General features: G+C 31.0%; 1 protein-coding gene across 2 annotated transcripts; it reads left to right on the top strand.

Annotated features, from left to right (window-relative positions):
• The first annotated feature begins 3,687 nt into the window (after nt 1-3,687).
• LOC102618686 (tRNA-specific adenosine deaminase TAD3) lies at nt 3,688-11,392 on the top strand. 2 transcript variants are annotated; one of them, XM_006494186.4, is made up of 10 exons: nt 3,688-4,330; nt 4,851-5,199; nt 5,298-5,349; nt 5,429-5,505; nt 5,811-5,932; nt 6,933-7,015; nt 7,532-7,631; nt 9,069-9,524; nt 10,298-10,410; nt 11,006-11,392. In XM_006494186.4, exons 2-10 carry the CDS (start codon nt 5,133-5,135, stop codon nt 11,232-11,234), a joined length of 1,299 nt encoding a protein of 432 aa, XP_006494249.2. In that variant the 5' UTR covers nt 3,688-4,330; nt 4,851-5,132; the 3' UTR covers nt 11,235-11,392. The 2 variants fall into 2 exon arrangements, with proteins under 2 accessions (XP_006494249.2, XP_006494250.2); XM_006494187.4 differs by having other exon boundaries at nt 3,689-4,330; nt 5,432-5,505.
• Nucleotides 11,393-13,890: the final 2,498 nt, after the last annotated feature.

Raw genomic sequence — 13,890 nt, 5'->3', positions numbered from 1 at the left:
ATAGTACAAAATTAATATTTTTTTAGAATAAAATATTTATTATTATTAATTAAATAATTAATTAATATTTATTAAAATTAATGTTTAATATTATTAATTTAAATATAATATTTATTTATTTTTATTTTATTAAATTTAATAAAATAAATATGATATAATTATTATTTTTAATAAATATGATATTATTTATTTTATTAAATATTATTTATTTATTTTATTAAATATTATTTATTTATTTAATTATATGGATAAAATGAGAAGAGGGGGGAGTGGATTCCCACTCACACCTCCCCCCATGGGAGTGGGAATCCCACTCCCCACTCCAAAATTGGGTGGGACCCACGGATTCTCACTCTCACTACCTCCTTTTTTAAGGTAAGTAAACACTGGAGTGGGAGGAATCCACACTCCACACTCCCACTCCAGAAAGTAAACACTACCTTAAGGAGAATTCAAATAAGTTACAGAGTTGGAGGAATGCTCTTAAGGAAGCAGCCAATTTGTTAGGATTTCAAGGAAAATCTTTTAACATTAGGTAAGTAATGTTCTTTTCATTTTCTTAACGTTAGCTAATTAATGTTCTTTTTGCTCAATTAGTAACCAGAAATTCTATTTCAGGTAGTGTATTTATCTACACAAATTCCTTCTTTTCATAGTTGGTATTTATAACATTAGGCATCAAAATCGATTTTCCGCAAGATTTATGGATTCATCCATTATAATTACATCTGGTGTGCTAAATATTTCTTTTAATTGTTGCTAATATTTCATGTGATGGTGGTATCACAAATTGGGTACATCTAATGAAATTTTGTGTTCTACTTAATTCTGGTTTTTTTTTTAAAGAATGATCTCCTATTCCCTAAAATGATTCTTCCATTTGGAGCATATTCTATAGATTCGGTAGTATTTCCTTTAATCAAAATTGATTGAATACTTAAATCTATCTCCCATTGTAAATCAATCTCTCTTAAAGTCTTAGGAGATTGTACTTTTACAAATTTACTAAATACTTTATCAATTTTTTTAAAAAAATCTCTATCATCAAACATTTCACTATTAGTTGAATTTGTTAATGCATATTCTATAACTTGTGTTATACTATATGGAAAACATCCAAACTTGCTGGACTAGCTATTCCTTCTCTAAAAATGAGCTTTCATCATAATTTGTATTCCTCTTATATGAACATATCTAATTTTGGATCTATCACTAGACTTTATCCTATTGATTTGATTTTAATAATAAAGGTATATTTGAATTTCCTTTGGCATGCCTAATTTCAATTGGTTCCTCGTATATATATATTCCTTAATCATGTTAGCAATTCCTTGTGCTAACTTATTAGTTGAAGCCATAGTGGTTTCTAACTCCTTTTTATTAATTTTAAGATATTGGTTCTCATCAAAGATTAATCTTTTATTGAAAAAAAAAACTTGTTCTTCTAATTCATCATTCTAGTATAGATCTTTATTATCCATTTCTTCTATACTCATTCTGAATCGAAATTACTTAGAGTCTCATCAGAAAGATAGTATGTGCTATCATTATCACTAATACCTTCACAATCAGTGATTAGTTCTAATTCATTGATGTTTGCTTTTTTTCTTTTTAGGGCATTCATTTGCATAATGTACTTCTTCATTATATAACCAACATTTACACTTTTTAGGTGCATTTGCTTTAGATTTTCCTTTAAATTTATTTCTTTTGAAAAACTTTCTCTTATATTTATTTTTATTATAATATTTTTTATTGGTCTGAAAGAATTCTTTCTTTTTGTATTTTTTTTCTCTATATATATAGGTTTTATTTGAACATTCAAATTTTGGAGGTTCTTCTAACTTAGAACACCATAATCCTTGACGCTGCTTCTTCATCAATCTTTTATCTCTTATTTCAGCATACCACTTATTTATCCTATTTCGTGCAAACCTGATTCTATTTCTGAATGTATCAATATCTGTACTATCTCTATATTCTTTACTATATTCTAGCATAATCTTTTTACCCTGCGGGTCTGGTATTTTCATGAAACATAAATCATTATAATATCTTGTGGTGTTTCTTTCACTATCAAACTCATATTTATAATATAGATCTTTGAAGCTACATGTGTATGCTTGTAAATAACATACATCACATATTTTAAGCCTAGTTAGCTTCATTATATTTTATATTCTTTTTCTTTTTATTTCTGGTTGAAAACCAGCTTCTTAATCTTCTCTTTAGAATTCTTTTATTATTTCATTTTCAAATCTATTTAAGATATGTGCTTGAGTTTCATTTGGATAATTATTTTCTTTATATAATATTCTATTTTTATTTTTATCCTTCAATCCCATTTACCATTGTTTAACTTTTCCTATAAACGAGGTTTTAAGGAATTCTATGTTATTATTCTATCTAACTTGTGAAATGCAAGAGCAATTTTCATAGATTTAACCCAATTAATTATTATTTTGTTTCTGTCCTTGGAACAATCTATGTCTAACCATACTCCATCATAGCTGATTGATTTTTATTTATATTCACCTAGATTTTTATCTCCTTTTTAGGTTTGCTAGAACTAAAATATTGACTATGTAGTCTTTCATAAGTTGATATTTCTTCTACAGCGTAAAAAGCTCTATTATTAGACTCAGAAGCTCTGTTACTAGATTCACCTTATTCATAAACTCTTGTTTTTGCTTCATTCATCTTTAAATATTCTATTCTTTTTTTTTTTATATCTTCTTTAGATGTTTTATAAATGAGTGAAAGTAGTATTCTCCATTACCCAAGTGTGAGTGAATTAGACATCCTCAAATATTAGTGAGGGTTAATATTTGAGCAGAACTCCAAAAGTTTTGATGTAAGTTGGTCTCAGTCGTCTCATGTAATATGAGTTATAATTTGAGAAATAATCTCATGTAATACTATTTCTCAAATTACAACTCATATTACATGAAACTACTGAGACCAACTTACATCAAAGCTTTTGGATATATATATATATATATATATATCTCACATAAAATAATACAATTATTAGTTTTTAGAATATGCAATTATTTGTTATGATACAAAAGATTACTATAGGCTACTCTGTAATCATACACGTGTCAAGATTTGAGAGGCAGAGTTGTGGACCGCAGCACAGTTTTCTCTCTTAGATCTTTGCATGCATGTCGCATGGTGAGTCACTGTGGCCACCTCGACAAAATCCATACATTATGGGCTTGTTTAGTATTAAGATCCTTTAAATTTTAATGTATGAAACAAAATTAATTGTGTATAATAAATATGTTTTTTAAATAATAATTTAATAAAAATAGTGAATATTATAAATTTTTTATTATATAAGTAATTGATCAAATCAACTTATCTTCTAAATCAGAGCGTTAGTGCATATTAAATAATTTATTACTATAATTTTTAAACCTATCTAACTTCTTTATCAAACAAAATATATAGTTAAAACAATAATATTTCTAAAAGTTAGTTTAATTATTTATTGAGACAATCTAACTAATTGGATAATTTCATATAAATAAGTGTCATAAGTTTTATTTATTTATTTATTTTTAATAAATGATCTCGATAGTAAGCGAACTTCTTATTAAAATAAAATTTTACAACAAAACTATAGGAGCGTAGTTGTAAATTAATTTTAATTCATTTATAAAACCGAAACTACCACACTAAATCCTTCTTCTCTCAAAATCTTAAATTTTATATTTGTAATTAGGAGTGGGTGCTCTGATCGGGTTGAACCGATCTAAATTGAACATAAAATTTATTTCGAGTGTCAATTTGGTTCAGTTTGAACCTAAAATCCAAACGGAATAAAAATATAAAATCAATTAGTTTTATTATTTAGTTAACCTAATTTTTTTAAATTTTGTTATATACATATTGTTACTGAGATCGTTACTTATATTAAATCGACATTGCATTTAATAATTTTATAACAAAACCGATCCCCAATTAAAATCTGAAAAACCCGATCCCCAAATTAATCCCTACTCTAAATTACACACTCATCTCTCTCGCAACAACGCACGGAAGTCTCACTAGTCACAGCCGTCAGCCCTTAGCAGCACCGCACTACGCCGCCAGCCCATAGCTGCGCCACCGCACGCCACGTCACGCCACGCCGTCAGCGCGCCACTGGTCGTCTCTCTCAGCAGTCAGCAGTCATCTCTCAGCCGCTCGTCGTCGCATTGCCCACCAGTCGTCTCTCTCAGCCGCCGGCAGCAGTCGGTCTTCACACGTCAGCGTCGCAGCTCCCAGCCTCCTACCAGTAACGCCACCCGATTTCGCGGCTTCCATCTCGTCGGTCATCATGGTAATTGGTAACTGTAACTTCAGCTCTCCAATTGGATATCATAATTTTATATCTGATCGATATATGGATGCCAAGTTTTCATAAGCTTCAAAATCCATGGTTCTAGCCTTATTAGTTCTATCATTCAATTTATTTTTCTTTGCATATTTGTTGCTGTTACTAAAATCATCATGTAGATCCTATTTCCCTTTTAAATCTTCTGCGATGAAATGTTGCTTTCATGTTTTGATCCCAATTCCATTCTACTTGATGAAGTTGAAGTCTGGACAAAAGAACTTGCCTTTCCAGGAAAGCAAATGAATATATAAAATGGTATTAGAAAACTTAATAATGGTGGATATGTGGGGGTTTGAATTATCTCGACTTACTTTAGAAACAAGTAGGTGATGTAAGAATAAAATAGGCTTGAAAACCTCATATTTTGGACATTCACTTGGCAAGGTTGGATTGAAGATTTGCATTCATTTTTTTGTGTGCTTGAAGCTGATCTGGGTATTATTGTATTTTTGTATTTCTATAGTATTAAAACCCAACCCGAAATTACAATTCAAACCGTAGTTGAACCTGAATGACCAACCAGAACCCGAACCAAATCTGAAACTGAACCGTACCTGGACTGAATTTGTAACCAAACCGAACCGAACCGAAATAGCTTTTCAAACTGTTTGGGTTGAATTCTCAAAGCAAATGGGTTGCAAACCAAACTGAAACCCATAAAAACCGAACCGAAAACTTAAGTGCCTACCCCTATCTGCAATCTCCTAAAAATCTCTCCTGGAGAAACAAAGCTGTGTTTCTGGAAATGGACAAGTGGCAGATCATCCACATCCCAAATAAACCAGCAATTCCGCCCAATCAACAACCTACTGGTAAGATTATCACAACCTCAAATTCTTACACCTTAATATTTTTTCTCTTTTTCCTATAAATAAATTCTTTTTCTTTTTTAAATTTAAATATCATACAGTGAATGTCTTTGCTTCAATGGTAGAGACAAAGCTTGCCAACACTATTATAAGGTAATCCTTTTTTCAATTCTATTGTCAATGATTTTTTATTTAATTGAATTGGAGAAATAAAAATGACCCTTTTTTTTAGTAGGCGTTTAAATCAAGTTGCGCCACTGGAAAATCTCCGCCATGTAAAGCGAATACAGAAGAAATTTCTTGAAGGAGGTTTGTAAATAATTTTTCAGATTTTTGTAATTATTATTATTTTTAATATTGCATTGTGTCTATTTTCTTCTGAAAGCAGTCAATGTGTAATGTTAGACCAAAATAGATTGAAAATGTTTTTAGTGATTGGACAAGAATTTTGCTTAGGCTTTGTAGAGCTCTTTTAGTTTTGCTTCGAAGTGCTTTATCACGATTGAATAAAAGGTTTCTAGGGAAGTACTTCCATATGCATGGACCCTAATATTTGCCATTTAGTTTTGCAATATTTCTAGCACATAATGCTGATAATGGGCTTAACTTGGCAGGAAAAACTCAGTTGTCAATGATCTTATGTTTAGCTGATGAAAATGACAACCGAATGAACAGCCTTCCGCAGGATGTACAAGAGCTTGTCAATTCCTACCAGTTGAGTCCTTTTATCACGAAAGTGGGTCATCCTTTTGTCTTCTAAAAATTTTTGTATTTTAGTAATTAGGTGTGGAATTTACTGCAGTTCACATTGATCAGACTCTAGTACTAGGCTTGTTTCAATTTGTGTTGATGTGTGATTTGAGTCTAAGTAAATTTTGTTGGGGGCCTATATTAGAGGGTTTTATGAGCATGGCAATGCTTCTTCTGTTGTTTCCAATATCAACATTCATCTAAGCAAATAATATATCCAGTTGACTATCACAAGATGTGGCCATTGAAAAGGGCTGCATGCTTTATTTTGGAAAGAGTTCTTGACAAAAAATTAGGATGTACACAATAACTATATTGAGTAAAATCTCACAATTTTCGATCTTTTAATGTTTTAGTATAGCCTTGAGATTGTTTATTCTCCATTTTATTCTCCTTAGCCTTGTATTTTCTCTTTTTTTCCCGAAAGTTTTGTATTTTCTATCATTGTGGATATAATGATAATTCCTTTTGATTGGCCATTTTCAAACATCTTTTTTCTTGCTTATTCTTTTGAATAAGTGTAGATTGTTTTATTCTATCAATGTGTATTGCAAAATGTCATAACATATGTGCTGTTACAATTAGTTGTAGCCTTCTGCACTTTCTATTTGTAACTTTTTTTTCCCATGAAGTTTATTTGGATTGTGTATCTGATGAATGTATAAATTTGCAATGAGTTTTCACTGATTTGCTTCTTTTCTGGATGTTATCATGATTGTGATTTTAGCTGTTATGTAATATTACATTAAGATGTGCAATTACTTGGAACTCGGTATTTGTTAAGATAGCCTGAAGTAATTTTTAAAGTGAATTAAGGTATTAAAGGTACTGTTATTGAATGAAATTTAAAAATTGTTGGCCAAAAATACTTATATTCATTTTATAACATTGTTGACTTTAATTCTTTGAAATTATCATGTGTAATTATTTTTTAATTTTTGAAGATCATTGGAGTGTCATTTACATTTGACTTTAAATAATTTTAGGTGTGTAAAAATGCTGCTTTGTCAAAAGAAGAATGGGAAGAACAATGCAAGCTGTGGCCAACATCATACCATCCACCAACTTAGTAAGCTCTACATGTCCCTCTATTACGTTTTCCAGGTTTTGTTGTTTTCCCATTATTCTTAGATCACCTACCTCCTACTGAAATATGGATGTCCCCAAAAAAAAAAAAAAAAAAAAACTGTTTAAGAACATAAACATTAATATCTAGGGATATTAACTCTTTTTTTGGGCCAAAATTAGTGTTTTATGGAAGCCTGTTATTTCTGTTCTCTCCTTCTCTATCAATTTAATTTTTTTTTATATTTTATTTTATTTTCCTTCTTGTCATACTCAATTGGCAGTCTTTGAATTCTAGTTGTATAATGGCAGCTCAAATTCATCGATGAAACATCTATATATCTGAATTGAATAGTTTAATCTTTGAATACATTCATAATTGATTTCACAATTTATGAAATGTATTTCTTTTATTATTTCTTCCTAATATTTAGAGATTCCATTCTCTTTCACTCAGTATTAATATAATTTTTTGGGTGTTTTACTGGATTTTGCAATTTTTTGGGTTTTGCATCTACAGCAATATTGATGGCATTCCTGGCTTTAATGAAGATGACTCCCAATCAATTTTCAGCTTCATGAAATCTGCTGTTGAGTTGGCACAATCTGGTGATGGTTCGGTAACTATATTTGTTCCCTGTAATTAGTTTCATCTCATGCATCTTGATAGATTATGCTTCTTCTACTAAATTGTGCTAGTCAAGTACCCTATTTATGCAACTACCTCATAAAGCCTCTATTATTGGTGCTCAACTTGAGGGTTCTTGACTAATTTTTAAGATTGAATCTAAGTGACGGTTAAATAGTTAGACCCATGGGATACCTGAGATGCTTCTTGTTGGACTTATAAGTTAATGGTGTTAGATTGACCACTCAGAGTTTTTGATTTTTCTCTACATTAAAGAGTTTGCTATTCGATTGTGCAGAGTGAAATCACTTTATATTTACCACTGGATTTGGATATAAGTTATTATATAAGTAATTTGTTCATCTGTTACTTTCCAGTTTAAGTGGCAGAAAAATTAAGAACCAAATGCTCTCAATTTACATGAGTAATTGAGCATACTTATTCTATTTTATTTTTGTTATAGACTAACTGATTCCCCTAGTTCTATTTGGATCTTGTTTTGGACAGTGATGCAGGGCTTCTAGAAGTCGTCTTCATATTAATTGTAGTTGTTGATGATAATTTTAGGTCAACTAAAGAAATAAATAAACAGTAACAAAACACAAAGAATTTACATGGTTTGGCGCTTGGCTTACATCCACGAAGATAGAAAAAGCAATTTTCATTATTCAATGAGAATGACATGAAGGTTTTTTTTTTTTTTTTGGTTTAACTATTTGCTTGTGTCCTCTATGCATCAAGGGCTTCTATTTATAATACAGTTCAGGTATCCTGATTGAGCAGAAATACAGCAACTGACAAGCATCATTTTCATTCTCATTTTAATGTTATAAAAATATGAATTGATAACTAATTCCAAACACATCCTAAGGAATCAGGATACCTAAACTGTATTATAAAATGGGGAGCCCTTGATGCATAGAGGACACAGGCAAATAGTTCCAAAAAAAAAAAAAAAACTTCGTTGTAATTCTCATTGAATGGTGAAGTTGCTCTTTTTGTTCCCATGGATGTAGGCCAAGCGCTAAACCACGTAAATTCTAATTGTTTTGTTCCCGTGTATTTAATTCTCTGGTTGACCAAAAATTAGCCTCAACAAGAGTCAATGGCACTAAAGGATGTGTTTGCAAGCTTGTTTCTGTTTCTAGAACTTACTGAAGATAAATTTGTAAAAAGAATCCGAAAAGAGAAGTTACTTGACTTCGTCTCTTTATTGTTATCCTGCATCATGGTGTCTCACGGTGATAAAAATTTGTCCTGGATCTACAGTAGAGGTCTCAGAAATGAGCATATATAAGTTTCAAAAAAAAAAAAAAGAGAGAGAGTGTGTCTCTTGTATACATAGATGTTGATTATAATATTTGTTGGTTTAGGTTCAGTTGCCTAGTTTATGATTTCGACTGAAGCCACCTCATTCTCTGCTATGCAGATTGTAAATGCTGCAGTTATAGTGGATCCTTCCATTAAGCAGGAGATTGCAAGCGCATGTGATCAAATCTGCTGTTGTTCCATTTCCACGGAGAAGAATAGCTTAGAGAGCTGTTCAGAGCAGCCAGAAGTGCTTAGCTCTGACCTTTTTTCAAATGGAGAATCAAACCATACATCTTTGCCTCCAAATGATTTTCCTAGTGAAACCAGAAAATCGTATTCTGGTGTTTCGTGTTTGAACCCTTGGCAGTGGGCTCAGGAAAACTCACATACGACCTCTTGTTATTGGCATCCTCTACGACATGCTGCTATAGCTGCTATACAGTCTTCTGCTGCAAGGGACAGACTCTTGTTCCCTGGTATGGGACATGAGGGAGATAAGCCCAATGGAGTTCATAATATACAGCCTACTTCCATAGGTACACCAGCAAAAAGACAAAAGACTGACCTTGCAAATGTAAGAAAGCTTCTTTCTATATGCATTTGTTGTTTTGGGTCTGTCAAGGGTGCTGGGTACAGGAACATATCTGTTGTCCCCTAATTATTTTTATATTTTCCGTTACACTAAAAAAAGGAGTCAAAGAGTTGATATGATTCGATCTCAGCTTTTATCTCATGTTCTTATTTTTTCATTGGTTTGTTCTAGGCATTCTTTTGAGAGCAAATGTTAAATTCTTTTTATTCCTGTGTTATTATTTCCAATCAATAAAGAGCGCTGGTGCAGGCAGAGCTGTAAGTGTGGCTGGAATTTTGGTTCAGTTTGGTTGGGTTAGACTTTAACCAGAATCAAATTGGGGGTCTGTTATGAATTGTGACCCCAGAATCAACAACTTGATTGTTGGAAATTTAAATTCTGTTATCCATTCCAATTTTACTTTAGTTGATTTAAATGTTTCTTTTCAATTTTTTTTCTTCAGCTATAATAAACCTAAAATATGAAACTTCTACCTAAAAAGAATTGAGTTCACTGGAACCAAGTATATGAAGAATCATGTCAAGCTTGGAATGGTCAATTGATTATACTCCAAAAAAGAAAGGGAATGAAATTTGAATTACTTGATTCCTGCACTATTTTTTTTCCCCTGTATTTTGAATTAGAAGCCATAAGTGTATTTAAATTGTGTTTGTTCGTGAGTTGAGCCATTGTAGCTTTTACCAGTAATTGTTTCCTTTTCTCCTGTTTGTCTGCTATGACTGGAAATTGTCATCCTCATCCTTGTGCTATTTCAGGTTGAGAACAGTGAGGAACTGGATCCTAGTGCTGGAGGTTTTCATCCAGAATCAGCCAGACCTTATCTATGCACTGGTTATGACATCTATTTAGTTTGGGAGCCTTGTGTAATGTAAGTCTGTCAACACTATAGTCAGATATGTATGCATGATGAAATGCCTTTTTCTATTGGTTGCTATGTTTTGTTTGTAGCTGATAGAAAACTCTCATACTTAGTGTTGCCAGTACTGGCTGCCCAAGTAAAAATGTCAATGTTGGAGATGGCATCTGTAATTTGGCACGGCCCTTAACCAAATCCCTTATGTTGTGAAATACTTGAAATTGGCTGCACTGTGTGACCAGAATCGTTCATAATAATTACTTCGATTACTTTCCATTTTCTTTTTGTTTCTTCTTTTGTCTCAATTTGTTGCTCTGCTTTGGGAGTGCTTGCAATTATTAGGAATATGTAATTTGACCATCCAATTTCCTTGTATCAGCTTAAACAAGTTAAGCCATCTATATATGAACAAGGTTGTTTGCTTATAGGCATTTTTGGAATTTACTTACAAAACATTCATCATGAAATAGTGCTTGCCATTTTCACATACATTATACAGAAACCTGTGTCGCATGCTATAAACTTCAAGTCAGAGATGTGCGTATGCATGCTGTCTGTAACATAAAAAGCTCTGTTATTTACATATTTCCAATTTTTAATGTTTCAGGTGTGCGATGGCGCTTGTTCATCAAAGAATAAGACGTATATTTTATGCTTTCCCAAACCCCAATGAGGGCGCATTGGGCAGTGTTCATAGACTACAGGGGGAGAAAAGCTTGAATCATCACTATGCCGTTTTCAGAGTTCTCCTTCCTAAAGAGATTCTAAATAAAAATGAAGTTGTCGCTGCAAGAACTAGTACTACAAACACAAATGCAACTACTGTTTGTCAATAAAGAGAGCCAACAAACACAGCTACTTGGCTTGCCTTTGTTTCTACGATTGTAGGTTTTTGGACATTGAGTTGCATTTTATGCTGTATTTGTAATGAACTCAACGTGGCGTTTGTATTTTTTTGGTCAGAAATTTGAATAAACTTGAAGGATCCCCCTAACTTATATGCATGTAACTTAGCATTAGCCAAACTTGAATTGGGTATCAATCAGAATTTAAAACTATCAAATCAAAACTTCAGACAAAATAAACAACAAAGCGGGCACAGCTATAATACATGTATGTATGTGATACATGCAAGTAATAAAAAAAATTGAAAAAAAGAGAGCAAAACACATTGAATTAAATTAAAAAAATAACTGGGAGCAACCGGTTTTTGCCACCGGTTGCACCTTAAATGAATTAAATAATAATAATAAATATAATAATGTTCAAATATAATAAATAAAATCATCATTATTTTAATATTAAAGGATACATAACAATAAAAAATTATTTTTATAATAATAAAAATTGAGTTTCAAGTTTAATGGTCTTGATATTAAGTTTATGGTCTTGGTTTTATGTTTATTGGTTTATTAATTGAACGATTTTTGTGGTTGAAAGCTAATGATTTCAAGTTTTAAGTTCATTACCCTATATTTCAAGTTTCTTTGGTTTCAATTTTAATGATGAGGACATCATGTTAATGCTTCTGGTTTCATGTTTATTGATCCATTAATTGGATGATTTTCATGGTCATAAGTTAATGATTTCAAGTTTCATGTTCATTGCCCTAAGTTTCAAATTCTTTTGGTTTCAACTTTAATGGTTTAGGTATTAAGTTAATGGTCATGGATTCATATTTATTGGTCAAATAATTGGATGATTTTCATGATTGTAAGTTAATGATTTTGGATTTTATGTTCATTGGCCCAAGTTTCAAGTTCTTTTGGTTTCAAGTTTAATAGTACAAGTATCAAGTTAAAGGTCATAGATTCATGTTTATTGGTCCATTAATTGGATGATTTTCATGGTTGCAAGTTAATGATCTCGGGTTTCATGTTCATTGCACCAAGTTTCAAGTTTCTTTGGTTTCAAGTTTAATAATTCAAGTATCAAGTTAATGGTCATGTCTTCATGCTTATTGGTCCACTAATTGGATGATTTTTGACACGACTCAAAAGTGTATTACTCTCAAGTATAAGAGTGTCTAGTTATAATATAACCCAGTGAGACCGGGGTCGAACCACAGAGAGTTTTAAATCTAGTAAAACTAAGAAAATTAATTGTGGGGAAAAGAAATTATTTGAAATCAACTTAAAAATAAGCTAAGGTTTAAGATCCACTCTCTGTATTTAAACTATAATTTTAATACTCTCTCATTTATATTTTACCTCATTTTTACCAATTAATTATTATATCATTTAATTTTATGTGTGTGGATAAATATAGAATAAAGTACCTAATGTGCATATTAATGTGTCGACATTATGTCAAAATACTATAAAATCAAGTGAGATTTATAAATTAATATGATATAAAAATAATTAGAAAAGAATTAAATAAACTTAAAAACTCATTTGAGAAAATAATAATAATTAATAGTTTGAAACATTGAGCTTCATCCTTCACCTCAGCTTAATAAAATTAGCTACTCATATTGAAAGAAAACACAACACTCTTTTTATTTGATAAACTTTTTGAAATATATTATAAAGAAAATTGATACAAACGGAAACAAGAAAAGAAAAGAAACGAAGAAAGAAAGAAACTCTTCAGCTAAACTCTCTCTCGGCTTTTGAAAAATCAGCTCAAGCTTCTCCCTTCTGGCGTGCCACCCTTTGCCTTTTATAGGCAAAGTAAATCATCTTCTTTTTTTATTTTATTAATATTAATATTTTATTTTATTTTTATATTATATTATATATATATGTGATGGTCAGGAGGCGTGATGGCCTCCTGACCATCACCAACATACTTTTGTTCTTTTGTTCTTTTTTTATTTTTTTATTTTTTATTATTACATTTCTTCAATTGTGTTCCAGTAGTTCTTCTTTGTTCCCGCTTTCAATTCCAATTCCATCTTTATTCCTAAAAAATATTTACAAGATAAAAATTAACAAATTACGAATTAATTTAACATAAAATATATTTAGGGAGTATTAAAATAATTTAGAAATAATGAACGCATTAATCGACACAATAAGTGAAACACTAATAATTTTATCCTTTTTAAATATACACTTTTTAGTGTCAATCAATTTTTATAGTTGCAAGTTAATGATCTCTGGTTTCATGTCCATTGCTTGAAGTTTCGAGTTCCTTTGGTTTTAAATTTAATGGTACAAATATCAAGTTAATGGTCATGGTTTCATGTTTATTGGCCCATTAATTAGATGATTTTCATGGTTGCAAGTTAATGATATCAAGTTTCATATTCATTGCACTAAGTTTCAAGTTCCTTTGGTTTCAAGTTTAATGGTCCTGGTATCAAGTTAAGGGTCATAGTTTCATGTTTATTGGTCCATTAATTGGATAATTTTCATGGTTGCAAGTTAATGACCTAAAGTTTCATGTTCATTACCTAAAGTTTCAAGTTCATTTGGTTTTAAATTTAATGATCCAAGTATCAAATTAATGGTACTAGTTTCATGTTTATTGGTCCATTAACCAATT

Source organism: Citrus sinensis, chromosome 3, assembly GCF_022201045.2.
Source record: "Citrus sinensis cultivar Valencia sweet orange chromosome 3, DVS_A1.0, whole genome shotgun sequence".
In the NCBI taxonomy this organism is placed as follows: domain Eukaryota; kingdom Viridiplantae; phylum Streptophyta; class Magnoliopsida; order Sapindales; family Rutaceae; genus Citrus; species Citrus sinensis.
Note: the sequence above shows the minus strand (reverse complement) of the source record. Positions and strands in the feature narration are given on the sequence as shown.

What these genes read in the sequence shown, in the direction of transcription:
- LOC102618686 (XM_006494186.4), top strand. Translation starts at nt 5,133, where the DNA reads ATGGACAAGTGGCAGATCATCCACATCCCAAATAAACCAGCAATTCCG. An exon ending in GCCCAATCAACAACCTACTG is followed by an intron (nt 5,200 to 5,297) that starts GTAAGATTATCA and finishes AATATCATACAG; the next exon opens with TGAATGTCTTTGCTTCAATG. An exon ending in TGAGTCCTTTTATCACGAAA is followed by an intron (nt 5,933 to 6,932) that starts GTGGGTCATCCT and finishes AAATAATTTTAG; the next exon opens with GTGTGTAAAAATGCTGCTTT.